Source organism: Aspergillus lentulus, assembly GCF_001445615.1.
Source record: "Aspergillus lentulus DNA, contig: Alt04, strain: IFM 54703, whole genome shotgun sequence".
NCBI classification, from domain to species: domain Eukaryota; kingdom Fungi; phylum Ascomycota; class Eurotiomycetes; order Eurotiales; family Aspergillaceae; genus Aspergillus; species Aspergillus lentulus.
This window is the reverse complement of record NW_028322122.1, coordinates 643,211-657,445: the sequence shown is the minus strand read 5'-3', so window position 1 is coordinate 657,445 and position 14,235 is coordinate 643,211. Positions and strand designations below refer to the sequence as shown.

Sequence of the window (14,235 nt, the reverse complement as noted above, 5' to 3'; positions counted from 1 at the left end):
ATGATGCAGTTTGTCTCTGTACTTAATTCATTGTATATCAAGTCACGTACTATCTAATCGAGTATCATTGTCCACTTCCAACCCGCAAACAGAACACACACCAAACCTAAATAAACAAGATCAGACTCACATAAAAAACGCCATCAACGCAGTCAACCCAAGCACAACCACCGAACTAGGCACAAGCACCCCAACCGCCGCAGCCCCATCAAAGGTCATTGCCGACGGCGAGGGAGAAGGCGACGCCGAAGCCACCACAAAAGACGAATCCATCGCCTTGTGATGACTGGGATACCCACTCCGCTGCGCATCGACGCCTGTAGGTGCAGGCACTGACACAGGTACCGAGACGTACACGGACTCTGGTCCATGGACCTGCGCATGCTCATGCGATCTAGCTAGCGAACTCGACGCCGATGCCGACGATGAGGAAACGGGAATCGCGGCCTGGTGAAGGTGCGCTGGTTGACTGGACGAGGATGCAACAGTAACCGCAGCCTGATGAACATGCGCATGTGCTGATGACGAAGTTGGCTCTGGGATCGCGCTCTCATGAAGGTGCATGTGCGTCGGCGATGAAGAAACGGGGACCACGGTCTGATAAACATGCGCGTGCGCTGACGACGAAGATGCAACAGGTACCACGGCCTGGTGCAGGTGCGCCGGTCGACTTGACGAAGATGCAACAGGAATTGCTGTGTGGTGAACATGCAAGTGCGATGACGACGAGGATAAAACAGGGACCACAGTCTGGTGAATATGTGCGTGGGCCAACGACGAGGATGAAGCAGGGACCATAGCCTGATGAAGACGCGTTTGTGCTGTCGATGAAGAAATGGGGGCCACAGCCTGATGAACAGGCATGTGCGCCAACGACGACGAGGAAGCAGGGACCACAGTCGGGTGAACACGCGTATGCGTCGATGGCGAAGGAACGGGGGTCATAGCTTGATGAACATGCGCGTGCGCCGATGGAGAAGACGAGACAGGGACCCCAGTCTGATGAACATGGGCATGCGCCAATGATGAAGATGAAACAGGAACCGCGCTCTGATGAGCATACACCGGTTGACTCGACACCCGGTCCGTTGAAGCCGCTACCGCCGACGACGAACAGTCGCACGATGTATGCGTGAGGATCTCCGTGATGACCCTGACTCCGTGCTCGTTCTCGTCCTCGTAGTCGTTCTCTTCGTCAGGGATTGACGGGAAGTCGGTGACAAGGGGGCGGTGGGTAGAGGCCGAGGCGGAGGCGGAATGGGCCAGACCTGGCACGTACGCCCTCTTGCTCTGGACGTTGGGGCTGTGTTTAGCTGTGTTTGAGGAAGTGGTCTCACTCTCCGGAGCGGCAACACGCCAGTTGGGGTGGCTGAGGCGGTGCGGATGGGAGATGCGATATCCATATCTGTCCCTATCATTGTCGTCGTGATCGTCGTAGTCGTAGGTGAAGGCATGATGGCAGTTAGGGTAGTGATCGGGGTCATGATCATACACATCGTCATCATCCCAATGGCCGTCGTGGTCGCAGATGAACCTGTGTATATTCTCCGTTGCTTCGTTGCGTCAGTTTCCATTCGTAGACCGAGGCAAGGAAAGAGATGAATGAACATACGGATTCCAAATCCATCGCACACGTCCCTTGCTGCACTGCTTATCTTGCTCGGATCGAAGGGCTGCGCGCAGAAGCAGTAGAACTTGGATGGTGAGGTGCAGGTTGGGTAATCTGCGTCCTGGGCTACAGCAGCCTTGACAGGGTGAATGTTAACAAGCTGGCTTATTCTGAAAGAAAACAATGAAGGCGAGAGGCTCTTACTGCGCACTTCATGTGGTCCCTCCATGTATGCTTGTAGGCTGTAGCTGTGGCAGCTAGGCCGGTTAGGGCCAGGAGGGTGGTTTGTTTGGTGTGAACCATGTTGGCTCCGTAACTTGATCTATGCACTTAATTCAGATGTTCCAAGATAGAGAGGCAGAGCTGGTGCAGGGTTGCGCATGGAAGGCTTAATATATCCGTCCTGGGGTATACGAGCCTACGTACTGTAGACACGAAACGCAGCCATCCCTTGATAACTCTATTCAGACAGAGAATTTTCAATGCTCATGATACCTCTCTGATACATATCTAGTACAGTGGAATGGAATGGACGTGTAGTCTGTTCTGTTGCATGGGTGCATGATTTGCATTCCTGGGTGGAGTGGAATGTCTGCCCTCTGCCTCTGCCACGTACTGTCCTATTACTTATACGGCTAGGATGTACGTGTAACATGCACACTTGTGGCAATGATATGGTCCGATAGCTCGCTGTGGCAGGTGTTGAAACTTGGATGCGTTGCAGCGCATGGTATGTAGACCACCATCTGCTATGCATATCGCAATTACTCCATATATAGATACTTGTCGAGAATGAAGTAAGTGACGATCCATTGACATCAGCAAAGTTAGAATAATATTCTTGTAAAGCTTGAAAACATGCGCATAATCAATCCATATGTAGGGAAACACAAGGGTCCTAGGGTATCAACAGCAACGCATCAATTATGATGGACTAAAACTTCTCACTCGTCACGCACCGAGTAACGCTCACTAACAACCAAGCCACAATCTTCACCAACACAGTAAGCGTCTTCACAATCATATTCAACCCAAAGAATAGAAGGCGGAGGATACCCCTCGTCGGACCGGGCAGCTTCTGTCCTTCCCTGGATGAACTAGACCCGTACCGTCCGTACTTCTCCAGATCGAACTGCTCGACCATGATCTGTTTGTTTTTGCTCTGTGGTTTTTTAGGCTTTGAGCGTCCCCATGACCAGAAAGATCGTTTGCCGCTGCCGTTGCTGTCGGTGGGAGTGTCGGACTTGAACTTGGACGACTTGATCTTCGACATCAGCCTGTCGCTCTCCTCGGCGTCTTCGCGTTCTGCGAGCGTTGCTACTAATTTTCCTGCGAACATACCCCCGCTGGCGGGATTGGAGAGGGAAGAAAAGTGATGCGATTCCTGCTTGGGGTCGTGCAAGGCCATGTCCGCCAGGACAGGATTGGTCGTCTCATCTGAAGCAGCCACGGCCAGCATGGCTGCTACCAGGGAGTCGATGGCATACAATGACGGGATGGTATTGATAATGGCCGTCGCAGAAATTGACAGAGTCATTGTGCCAAGGTCCAGTGACGCCAGCGGCTCGTCCGAGTCGGTCAACGGGAGGGTAGAGGTGCGTGGTGTGGCCGCCTGGGTGGCGGCCTCCAACGCGTTGGGAGATAGAGGCGTCGTCACGATGATCGTTGGAGGCTGACGGGATTTGGAGTCGCTTGATGGAGTCGAGACTGAAATGTGGAGGATCCCTGCGTACTTCGACCTCACTGGAGAAAGGGGAATACCCGCTGCACCGAACCCAGCTGCGCCGACGAGGGCGGGCGGTTGCTGTTTGCAGTGCGATGGGTGCTGGAGCTCGTACAGGCGCTTCTCGTTATTCCAGAGAAGTCTGCAGGACTCTTGTGCAGCTGCTCGCTTCAGGGCGTTGCCTTCCACTTCGCTCGCTTCGGTTGATGAAAGGTGATGTTGCTTTGCTACTTCCTCTGCTTCGCCGATGGCTAGCATTGCAGCCAGTCGGGAGAACAACAGCGTGACCAGTCCATCGTTGGGCGGCAGCCAACGCTTCCGGTCCTCCAGTTTCAGCATCATCACGGAGACACTGCTGTTTGGTTTCATGGGGTGAGCTCTGGCAATAGACAACTCATCCGTGGAGAAGGTATGCATCGTATAGAATGGAGACCGCGGGTCTCCGAACGTGAATGTTGCATGATCAGTCCTGCGCCCCATCAGCTCAGCCGATACTAGTTTAGCATAACACTCACCTATGCATACGTAAATTAAAGGTTCCCATAAGATTCTGCGGCCTTTGTCCATTGGCAACCTCCCAAAGACCTTTCAGCTCCGCTGCAGAGGAGTAGTGTACCTCAAGCGGCTCTAGCATATCCGTTGGAAAGTTCAATACGCTCGCAGGGACCGTCTTGGGCCCTAGCGCACGGTCAATTTCCGGGTCTGGCGTCAGAGTCAGCCCTCGAGGATTGTGGAGAGGCCGAGGCGTACTGCCCGAGGATTGAGGGTAGTACTGCTGTTGGCTAAGTGGGAAATTCGGATCGTAACGAGGGAATATCGATTTCATAGGAATCACCGGAGGCTCAGAAGGTTGCGGAGACTTTTGGCGAGAGCCTACCTGAACTCGTGGTAATGAAGGCTTAGTCTTCGGTGTTGGCGAGCGTTCTCTTTCTGCGGTCCCGATCCGTGGAGTAGCATCATACAGCGACTCAGACTCGGGTTCACGTATTGTCTCCGGTATCGACAGTGGTGATTCTCGGGCTACATGTGCCTTTGGAGGTGGCTGAACCTTCTTTGTGTCCTCTATAATCTGCAAAAGCACTGCTTCTGTCTGCGAGCCTTTGAGGTCCTCCAAAGGTATTGGACTCGATGGCTGCGGCTTTGTAGCCGGTTTCTTGATTCCTTTGCGAAAAGGATTCTTCGAGCCTCCACCTACAGGGGAAGGTGGAGGAAATAACTGAAACTGACTCATTTCTCAATCCGAGCAAAATCGAAATCGAGGCTCAGTCAAGTCAGAGGGATAAACCGCAGCCCTCAGATATAGAAACAGAAGCAGCAGACGCGAATTGATTCTTGAATGCTTGTTCCACGCTGCACACATACAAAACCGTCAATGTCGGCGCAGAAATGATATCAGGCAATCCTCTAATTCGAAAGACTCGAAACCAGAATGGAAAACGGCATTGAACCGACTTGCAGGGAGAACAAGAGCGGACCAACATTGACATATACCCCTCGCTCCAGACTTTCCAGGTCGGGTAAACGCCATAAAATCCATCATGCAAGCGTCAAGGGTCTGAAATGTGAGAGGCTCTGGCTAGTGTGAAGAACTGAATTATCCTGCAGGATATCTTGGTGGTTGAGATGTCGGCGGTTAAAGTGTCAGCTCACCGGCGGGGTGATTGGCTGAGTGCCTGGAGTGACTGTTGTCGCAGCGCTTCGACAGAAGGAAACCGGCTTGGCGATGTCGGTGAGATGCGAAGATCCGCTGTCCTATTGGTCTCGTTCTCGCGTGGTCTTGAAGAGGATGGAGAATTGAAAGCAGTTCGACTACTCAGAAAGGCTATCCCGGTCAGCTGTGTGCTGATTGTCGTGATTGGTTAGCTGCCTTGTAAATGATCGCTGAAGAACCATTCAAGTGACAAGAATAATCCTGATTACTAGTCATCACGATGGCTGTGCAAGCCCAGGGAGGGTGGCAGACTAGAAGCTTCAGTGTCGATTACAATCCGGGGTGCTTAGCTGGTGAATCTGCACCCCAAGCGTCATCAAGTTCAATTCTCCGATTACTTCTGCAGAAACAAGCAAGGTTTGAATTGACGCCGTCCAGATACATGCATGCTCACAGGTCTATCAAATATATTTACAAGTCATGATAATGTACATACTAATGGTCGCCCTCGGCCGAATCGTGCACTGTATGTGTGAGTGCCTCGGCCATTGCGATTGCCCCCTCCATACTCCCCTTGTTATACAGAAACAAGCCCTGCAGAGCAGCAGCACTTGTACTTCTCGACCGATCAGCTTTGAAGCCTTTCTCGTCTTCTATGAGGCCTAACTCCTGTAGCCGGTCCAGGAATGCTTGCCTATAAGATCCGGTTGTGTCGAGGTCACCATAGAACCTATCCCATAAACAGCGGACTTGGTAGCGAGTGATTTCGCCTAGGCGGACGGTCATGTCAACCCGACCGGGCCGAACCAAGGCTTCGTCGAGTCGCTCGACATGATTTGTTGTGAGGAAAATAATACGCTCCTCAGCGCTCGCAACACCATCCAAGGCATTTAGCAGGCCTGAAAACGTCACATTGGCGCCGCGGTACCCATCCGTATCAGTTTGACGCCGATTCGAGAAAGCAGCATCCACATCCTCCAATAGGACGAGGGTCCGGTTCGGCACAATAGTGAGCAGGTGATTCAATCGATCGTCAGTCAGCCCCCGCTCACTCAGGTTCAAGATGGCAATGTCATAGTCCAATTCTCCCGCTAATGCCTGGATGAACGAGCTCTTTCCCGTCCCAGGTGGCCCGTAGAGCAAATACCCGCGTCTGTAGGGAATCCCCCGGTCATGGTACCACTTTGCGCTAGAAACAAAGTCCTTCACATCTTCCACAATCCGCTCCTTGACACCTTCGTCAAGAATCACCGAGTCCAATGGGCGCTTTCTCCGCGGTTGTCCGAACAGTCTCCATTCCGTGCCCCAACTGTTGTAGATAGACGTCTTGCCTTCGTGTGACTTGGCCGCATATGCATGAGCCTCTTTGAATAGATCTTCGAAAATGTGCCGATGTGAGTAGAGTGTTGTTAATGTGATCGTCTCCCATGGCCGCCCCGTCTGTAAATCCTGCGACTTGGACTCACGCATCCGATTGACGAAAATGAACGCATTCTTGTAACGCAAAACGTGCCTTCCCGGTCCAGGAACCAGTGCGAAGTGTGTATGTATAGCGCCATTCGCATGTTCGACCTTTTGCGTCTGTATCGACAGGTGGCGCATTCCCGGTGTCAGTTTCTGAAGGATAGTTTCCATGAAGCCAGACCTGCTGGCTGCGGAGCGAGCGGCATTAAGTTGAGATTGTTGATAGAGGGTCATCCAGTGGAGAAACCATGGATAAGAATCGTCCTTGATGCTGATTTCGACATCCACGAGCATACGACGCCGAAGGAGGGCGGCACCATGTCGAACGCCTTTCTGGGCTAAGCTCAATCCCGCTCCAAGACCAGCGAGACCGAATCCCTGTACTCATGACCTGCTCGTCAGTTTTCCCTAGTCTCTTTTTATCGCATTCACAATCCCAAGGCTGCAGATCTTACCGCTGTGAAGAAAGGGTTACTGGAGAGCTGAGAAAAAAGGCCGCCATTGCCGGGTTGCTGAACCGCCGCCTGGATCGCATCCTTCCTCTGTTGCAGAATTAGGTCACCAGGCGAGGACAACCCGGCAGTATCCGGAGCTCCATTTCTCTCCATCCCAGTCTACGGCGATGAGCGTGATGATCGCGAACCGGATACTTTTTGTGGCGGCGCATCTCAAAAACGTCCATGGCGTCTGATATCGGAGCTACGACGGGCCGAGATAATCCCGTTACCCCGGGCTTGTTTTGTTTGGTTTGGAGAAAAGTTACCTGTGAAGACCCATCGATGGATAAGGTACTCTTGTTTGGCACTTTACAGAAAGATCTGGGCAGCATTACCTCAGACGTGCCTACGCACCCGCACTCAAGGGAAAAGATTATACTGCTCAGCCTCTAGCCGTGACTTATTCACACGCAACTAATCCTTGAGAATGATGAGCTCCGCCTCCACGAGCCTCGCCAAGGAGGGCTTCGGCTCGGAGATAGCGGGATTAGTGGCTGACATGCAAGTCTTTGCTTCGGATTGCTGGCAGTCAAACTCGCCGCCTAAAGCCGACAGCGCAGCTCGTAGTCGTCCTCCGTGTAATACTAGGCTCAAAGCTCGATTCGTTTTCTAATTCATTTCTGATTCGTCTGTTGACCCTGTGACCATCTGCCTGCTGAGCTGTTCCCAGGCTGGTTTGCATAGATAAAGAGAAATAGAGTGCCCGGCATTGCGCAAAAGCAGGCTTGCTAGCAAATGCGCTCTTTCTTACGACGCTTATTTGGCTTTCGCCAGCATCAGGGCCACAATCCCTCAACGCCCTCAATGAAGCGAAATATGAGTTCATCCACCGCGGCAATTCTCTATGCTATCACTATCACCACGCCTGCCGCTTCACCTTTGCCAGATGATGCGCAGAAAAAAAGCCATCACCTTCAAGGCGGATTCACGAACCCATGGGAGTAAGACTTAGTTGTCAGAAAATATGCCGTAAGCGGTGCTTGAGTACTGACCATCCTGCATAGTTCATGGAAACCGATCAAAGCAACCATCGCCTATGATATCCTTTCGTGAGTGGTCTCGGAACAGTTCTATTTCGACCAGATCTGACCATTTCTTCTTGCTTGTAAAGTCGCCAGGTAACTGGGAAAGCCAACCGGCCTGACACTACGCCTCCGACTGTTCCTGTCCGTACACCAGAATTTCTGCCCAACCGGGAGACGTCGAAGCTGAGGGCGACATGGCTGGGCCATGCCTGCTACTATGTCGAGTTTCCCGACGGTCTGCGAGTGCTGTTCGATCCTGTCTTTGAGGACCGCTGCTCGCCTTTCTCCTGGCTTGGACCGAAACGATACACGGAGGCGCCGTGCCAGATCAAAGACATCCCTTTCATCGACGCAGTTGTTATTTCCCACAACCATTATGACCATCTGTCGCACCCGACAGTGAAAGAGATCGCCAAACTGCATCCAAATTGCCATTTCTTTGCGCCTCTGGGTAACAAAGAGTGGTTTTCTAGGTCAGGAATTAAGAATATGACTGAGATGGACTGGTGGGAAGAGCGGGATGTCGTCCTTTCGCCTTCAAAGCCAGACACTACGGTTGAAGAAGCAACGGGCGATCTCGCGTCCAAGCCTGCGGATATCAAAGCGCGTATCGGCTGCCTACCATGCCAGCATACCAGTGCCAGAGGACTCCTTGATCGAGAGAAGACATTGTGGTCGTCATGGTACGTCGAATCTGGAGGTCGCAAGGTTTACTTCGCTGGGTATGTCAATGCTCCCGATACACCTCTCCATATTTTTCAAGGCTGACATTGTATATCGTGCTCAGAGATACTGGATACCGTGCGGTACCTGAACTTCCGGATGGCGTGGACGATCACGCTCCCGAGTATAATTACCCTTCGTGTCCCGCGTTCAAGCAGGTCGGCGAATTCAGAGGACCTTTTGACCTCGGTTTGATTCCCATCGGAGCCTACGCGCCACGGTTTATCATGAGCCCGATGCATGCAGACCCTCATGATGCTGTGGAAATATTCAGAGACACAAAGTGTAAACGAGCAACCGCCATGCATTGGGGCACATGGGTGCTTACTGAGGAGGACGTCCTGGAACCTGCGAAGAAATTGAAGGAAGCATTGAAGAAGCATTCAATTCCTGCAGAGGGAGTCTTCGATGTTTGTGATATTGGTGAAAGCAGAGAGTATTGATCAACTTACATGGGCCATCTTTGGACATATATTCTCCATATAGTTGCTGGACTGATGCATGATGTAATTTGGAGTCCTGTGGATATGATATTGGACATTATCAGACACTGTCACATAATTTAATGTATTTAGTCATGTGAGATTCTTGGGCACTTGGAGATGGAAACCTGATTCTTAGAAACTTCCTGTATCCTGCAAGATGGTCATCAATCTTGCTGCAGGGAGTAGCGGTGTCGTCGAATCTGACCTATATATGCAATTACCGCTAAATCCTACTTGAACTATGCATTTTCAAATGCAAGTTAAGAAATGTTATATCAATGCTAGCTTATGTTCTAGACATTCAATCCTTTTCTACACAAAAAAAATATCATTGTTAAGGTCTACAATGTGATATTAAGATGAGCGAATCTAAAATTCAACCTATTTCTATAAGACGTACTCTGATTGATCTTGTTCTCTATTCAATGGTAAGCTTCGTGGAACACAAAGAACATTAGTGAATAGAATGGTATATTGATGCTCATACAGAATGATTGCTCCACTGTGCCTGGTGCCTGAGGATACTCCTAAGGACTATAAAACACCCAGCGCACAGCTCCATCTGGGGGTCACTCAACAGCTCAACACATTCGAAGCATACTGCATCTTCTCACATCATCTTCCCAGTCTTAACATCTATACCTCGTTTTCATCATGCCAATCTACATCCCTCTGGCTCCTCCCGGACACCAAACCGAGTTCAACTACAACTACAACTACGGCTACAACACAATGCAGTGGAGAAGCCCGGAACAGACACCACGAGTCGCTGGCTACGACACCGACGACGAGGAAGAAGTTGTTTACGATCTTGATGAGCATGCCATGGCCTGCCTACCACATCACCTGCAGCAGGTAATGCGAGAGCTTCACATGGAGCGGCTGGAACGTCTGCAGCGCGAGAACCCTTACTTCAAATTCCGCAGCCCAGTGTCTTACAATTGCAACAGACATGCTTCTGCATGGCTCGACAGCGTGGTCTCGCAACTCGTGGAGAGGCGGTCAACGCACAGAGCAGGACATCACCAAATTGGAGAGACACCAAATGTACGTCTTCAACAGATGGGCTGCGGTGAAAACCAAAGACAAGCTACGGCAGAACCTCAACATACACTCGGCGATATAGTCAACCAGGCACAATCCGCGTCCAGAACTCCGGAATCAGACCTCACCTATCATCAGGAGGAGATAGTTGCAGGCGCAGGTGTCGAAACGGAACACGACTCATCTCCGATCCAGGAGTACTTCGGGGAGCGGGATGATAAGACTCGAACTCACATCAAATATGCAACTTGGTACGGAGGTCAGCCCTTGGAAGAAAGGTCGGGTAGTCCCGAGTTTCGCAGGAGACGATCACAAGTCATCTTGGAAATGCGAAGTCGACTTCAGAAGAAGATTGGGAGGATGAGCAGATTCTTCAAGAGATATTCCGTTGCGTGATAAGACTGCCGCACACATTCGGTACCCACGACTGTACTAAGCTATCTTCTTGCATCCTGCTCACTATTGGAAACATGGTAATAATGATACACCGGTGTTGTTGATATCAGGGAACTTAACCGAAACTTGGGTGCTTAGGTCGTTATTTGGCGGGGCGTTGATAATCATGTTATAGGCATACTGACTATGTCTCTTGGGAAACTTACGGATTTGGAGGTTCAGTGTTTTAAACGGCGTTGCTTTAGGAATTGTCAGTCGAAAATGATTCAGTCTCTGTTTATCTAATTTGTACATGATTTGCCTGATAGCTCAGGGGAAACTGCTGACGAACTAAGCCCAAAATAGATTAGGGGGCGGTGAGCTTCAATCCCACTTCGCGGTGCGCTGGAAATTTGATGGTGGTGCGGGCACAACTCCACGTCTTCAAGCTCAGCAGGCCCATCGTTCGGCTGCTTTTAAATCGTGATTGGGACAGTGATATTTGTCGCTCTATTGAACTCCATTACTTGAAGTGTCTCGCCGAAGTAACCCGAAAACACCGCTAAGATGCAGGCCCCAGTGGTGGTGATGAGTATGTTATTAAATCCCGTCTACTCCCACGCTCCTTTCAGACCGCTAAACGTGCATTTTAGACACCAATGCTGGTGACAGGCAGGTCGGCCGCAAAGCACAGCTTTCGAATATTACCGCTGCGAAGACGTACGTGTGCATTCGACCAGATATACCCACTCCGATGCTAATAGGGACCATATGTAGCGTTGCGGACATTATCCGGTCATGTCTTGGACCCAAGGCCATGTTGAAGATGCTCCTGGATCCCATGGGGGGTATCGTTCTGACAAACGATGGACATGCTATTCTGAGAGAGATCGAGGTGTCGCATCCCGCAGCGAAGAGCATGATCGAGCTCAGTCGCACTCAGGACGAGGAAGTCGGAGACGGAACGACAACCGTCATCATCCTAGGTATTTTTTACTGTCGGATATTCACTTGAAATTGCGACTGACATTCCTCAGCTGGTGAAATGCTTGCCCAGGCCCTTCCTCAACTCGAACGCAACATCCACCCCGTCGTTATCATCCAGGCTTTTAAGCGTGCTCTTGCCGACGCTCTTGCTATCGTGGAGGAAGTCTCACTACCCGTGGATATTGACGATGATAAGGCGATGTACACGTTGATCCAGTCGTCCATCGGGACCAAGTTCGTCTCCCGGTGGTCGGAACTGATGTGCAACCTTGCGTTGAAGGCGGTCCGCACTGTTTCGTTCGATGCTGGTGGTGGAAAGAAGGAAGTCGACATCAAGCGTTATGCTCGTATTGAGAAGATTCCTGGTGGACAGATTGAAGACAGCGAGGTTATCGACGGTGTGATGGTCAACAAGGACATTACTCACCCCAAGATGCGGAGAAGGATAGAGAATCCTCGAATCATCTTGCTCGACTGCCCACTCGAATACAAGAAGGGAGAGTCTCAGACAAACATCGAGATCAGCAAGGAGGATGACTGGAACCGTATTCTTCAGATTGAGGAGGAGCAAGTGAAGCACATGTGTGATGCTATCCTGGCCCTGAAGCCCGATGTTGTTTTCACCGAGAAGGGCGTTTCAGGTAAGCCTTTCGCAGCTGCTCTACTACGACCGATGACCCGACTGACTGATAATTCTGCTCAGATCTTGCCCAGCACTTCCTGGTGAAGGCGAATGTAACAGCGATTCGCCGTGTAAGAAAGACCGATAACAACCGTATTGCGAGAGCCACAGGTGCCACAATTGTCAACCGAGTCGATGACCTGCAGGAGTCCGACGTGGGAACGAGATGCGGGCTTTTCGAGATCGAAAAGATTGGTGACGAATACTTCACATTCCTTCGGAAATGCCAGGACCCCAAGGCCTGCACGATTCTGCTGCGTGGTCCGTCCAAGGATATCTTGAACGAGATCGAACGGAACCTGCAGGATGCTATGTCCGTTGCCAGAAACGTCATCTTCCACCCACGGCTGTGCCCTGGCGGTGGTGCGATCGAGATGGCGGTGTCCGTCAAATTGAGTCAACTCGCAAAGTCCATCGAAGGTGTTCAACAATGGCCCTACAAGGCTGTGGCGGATGCTATGGAGGTTATTCCCCGGACATTAGCACAGAACGCCGGTGCCAGCCCCATCCGTGTCCTCACACGCTTGAGAGCTAAGCATGTCGAGGGTCAGCACACCTGGGGTCTGGATGGTGACTCGGGCAACCTCGTCGATATGAAGGAGTATGGCGTCTGGGAACCTGAAGCGGTCAAACTCCAGAGCATCAAGACGGCAGTTGAGGTACGCCCTAGAAATTTTCCCATTTGCAAGTGTATCGAACTAACATTCCGTAGTCTGCCTGTCTTCTGCTCCGCGTTGACGATATCTGCAGTGGTAAGTCTGCACAGCAGGCAGGTGGTGCTCACATGCCCGGTGGAGATGATTAGGAGGCCCAACTCTTCGAATAAAAATGCGTACATAATGCTACACGATTTAACTCCGAAACTGTACGAATATCCTTTAGACTAAAATTACATGGGTATCTTCATAGTGCACACCTGGTAGGGATCGTTTCTCGACGAATGTTGGTCAATCCAGCTAGCAGCCTCGTAGGCTCAATCCTCATGAATGATCACTCCTGGTGTCTCAGTAGACTGATCAGCCCCATCCACGAGCATCTCCTGATCCTCCTCGTCTCCTTGGCCGTTCTCTGTCCGCCTTAAGGCTTGTTCAACTGCCATCCTATTAGGCCCTTTATTGGCGACCGCAGCATCCTGGTCCTTGTTATTGTTATTGTTGTTGTTGCTCTTCTTCTTCGCAGCATTCCTCTTCTCTCTTCTCCTCCGGTTCTTCTCAGTTTTCTCCTCGTCCTTCCGCCTCGCCTCTTCTCTCTTGTGTTCCCAGGCTTTATCTTCTTTCTCTTTCTCGACCTCACTCTGCATCAAGCGCAGACGCTCGTATTCCCTCCTGCGACTCGCCTTGTAGACGTGGAACTCCCCGGAGCCCGCACCAGCCGAAGAACCTTGGACGTTCGCAACAATCTCGGGCGGGGGAGCGAGTGATTCTGCGGTTCGTTGTCTCGACGGTTCAGGGATTTTGATTTCTTTATTTGGGTCGCGGAAGAGATGTTCGATTTGCGATGCTTGTTCGCTGAGCGGGGTGACTGCGCGACGTTTGACGGGTCTCTTGCTGCGCGGATCTGCGCTTGTAGGGATAGACTCGGGGCCTGGCTCTGACATGGTTGGATTGTGAGATTGATAAATTCGAGCAAGGGTGTGGCTTTGCTGGTGATGAGCTGGAGGGAGATCGTCGCGTAGGCTGGTCCGGTCGATTTCTGACGTAAGGTGCAGGTGCTGGAACTTTTGCGCGAAAGATGACGTTCAGAACTTCAGGTTCTGGGAGCAAACTCAATTGTCCGCAGACACGGTCAAGGAATATCTCTGTATGTCAACGCGATCGAGACCAGACGATTGTTTGAGAAGAAGATGGAGTGGTCAATCAACTTTCGGATAGATTCTGAGCGGTGAGATGATGGTTCTTTAATGTCTGCTTATCAGCCGTCAGATCCTCTGTACCTCTCAACTCGGTAGATTGCGCCGATTTTCAGATGCC

At 51.2% G+C, this 14,235-nt stretch overlaps 6 protein-coding genes across 6 annotated transcripts; 3 read left to right on the top strand and 3 right to left on the bottom strand.

The window, feature by feature from the left end:
• Nucleotides 1–126: 126 nt before the first annotated feature.
• ALT_1508 (uncharacterized protein) lies at nucleotides 127–4,563 on the bottom strand (the record flags this gene model as incomplete). The annotated part of the gene is made up of 5 exons (XM_033558478.2): nucleotides 127–1,553; nucleotides 1,613–1,745; nucleotides 1,814–1,931; nucleotides 2,569–3,801; nucleotides 3,848–4,563. 5 exons carry the CDS (start codon nucleotides 4,561–4,563, stop codon nucleotides 127–129), a joined length of 3,627 nt encoding a protein of 1,208 aa, XP_033414369.2.
• Nucleotides 4,564–5,478: 915 nt separating this feature from the next.
• On the bottom strand, nucleotides 5,479–7,055 carry ALT_1507 (bifunctional AAA family ATPase chaperone/translocase BCS1; the record flags this gene model as incomplete). The annotated part of the gene is made up of 2 exons (XM_033558476.2): nucleotides 5,479–6,825; nucleotides 6,903–7,055. 2 exons carry the CDS (start codon nucleotides 7,053–7,055, stop codon nucleotides 5,479–5,481), a joined length of 1,500 nt encoding a protein of 499 aa, XP_033414367.2.
• Nucleotides 7,056–7,748: 693 nt separating this feature from the next.
• Nucleotides 7,749–9,135, top strand: ALT_1506 (N-acyl-phosphatidylethanolamine-hydrolyzing phospholipase D; the record flags this gene model as incomplete). The annotated part of the gene is made up of 4 exons (XM_033558475.2): nucleotides 7,749–7,885; nucleotides 7,949–7,993; nucleotides 8,056–8,691; nucleotides 8,757–9,135. The coding sequence occupies 4 exons, from the start codon at nucleotides 7,749–7,751 to the stop codon at nucleotides 9,133–9,135; spliced, it is 1,197 nt and encodes a 398-aa protein (XP_033414366.2).
• Nucleotides 9,136–9,831: 696 nt separating this feature from the next.
• On the top strand, nucleotides 9,832–10,617 carry ALT_1505 (uncharacterized protein; the record flags this gene model as incomplete). The annotated part of the gene is made up of 1 exon (XM_033558474.2): nucleotides 9,832–10,617. One exon carries the CDS (start codon nucleotides 9,832–9,834, stop codon nucleotides 10,615–10,617), a length of 786 nt encoding a protein of 261 aa, XP_033414365.2.
• A 546-nt stretch (nucleotides 10,618–11,163) lies between these two features.
• Nucleotides 11,164–13,070, top strand: ALT_1504 (chaperonin-containing T-complex subunit CCT3; the record flags this gene model as incomplete). Its single annotated transcript, XM_033558473.2, has 6 exons — nucleotides 11,164–11,188; nucleotides 11,250–11,316; nucleotides 11,374–11,582; nucleotides 11,634–12,224; nucleotides 12,287–12,924; nucleotides 12,978–13,070. 6 exons carry the CDS (start codon nucleotides 11,164–11,166, stop codon nucleotides 13,068–13,070), a joined length of 1,623 nt encoding a protein of 540 aa, XP_033414364.1.
• Nucleotides 13,071–13,238: 168 nt separating this feature from the next.
• On the bottom strand, nucleotides 13,239–13,862 carry ALT_1503 (PRKRIP1 family protein; the record flags this gene model as incomplete). The annotated part of the gene is made up of 1 exon (XM_033558472.2): nucleotides 13,239–13,862. One exon carries the CDS (start codon nucleotides 13,860–13,862, stop codon nucleotides 13,239–13,241), a length of 624 nt encoding a protein of 207 aa, XP_033414363.1.
• Nucleotides 13,863–14,235: the final 373 nt, after the last annotated feature.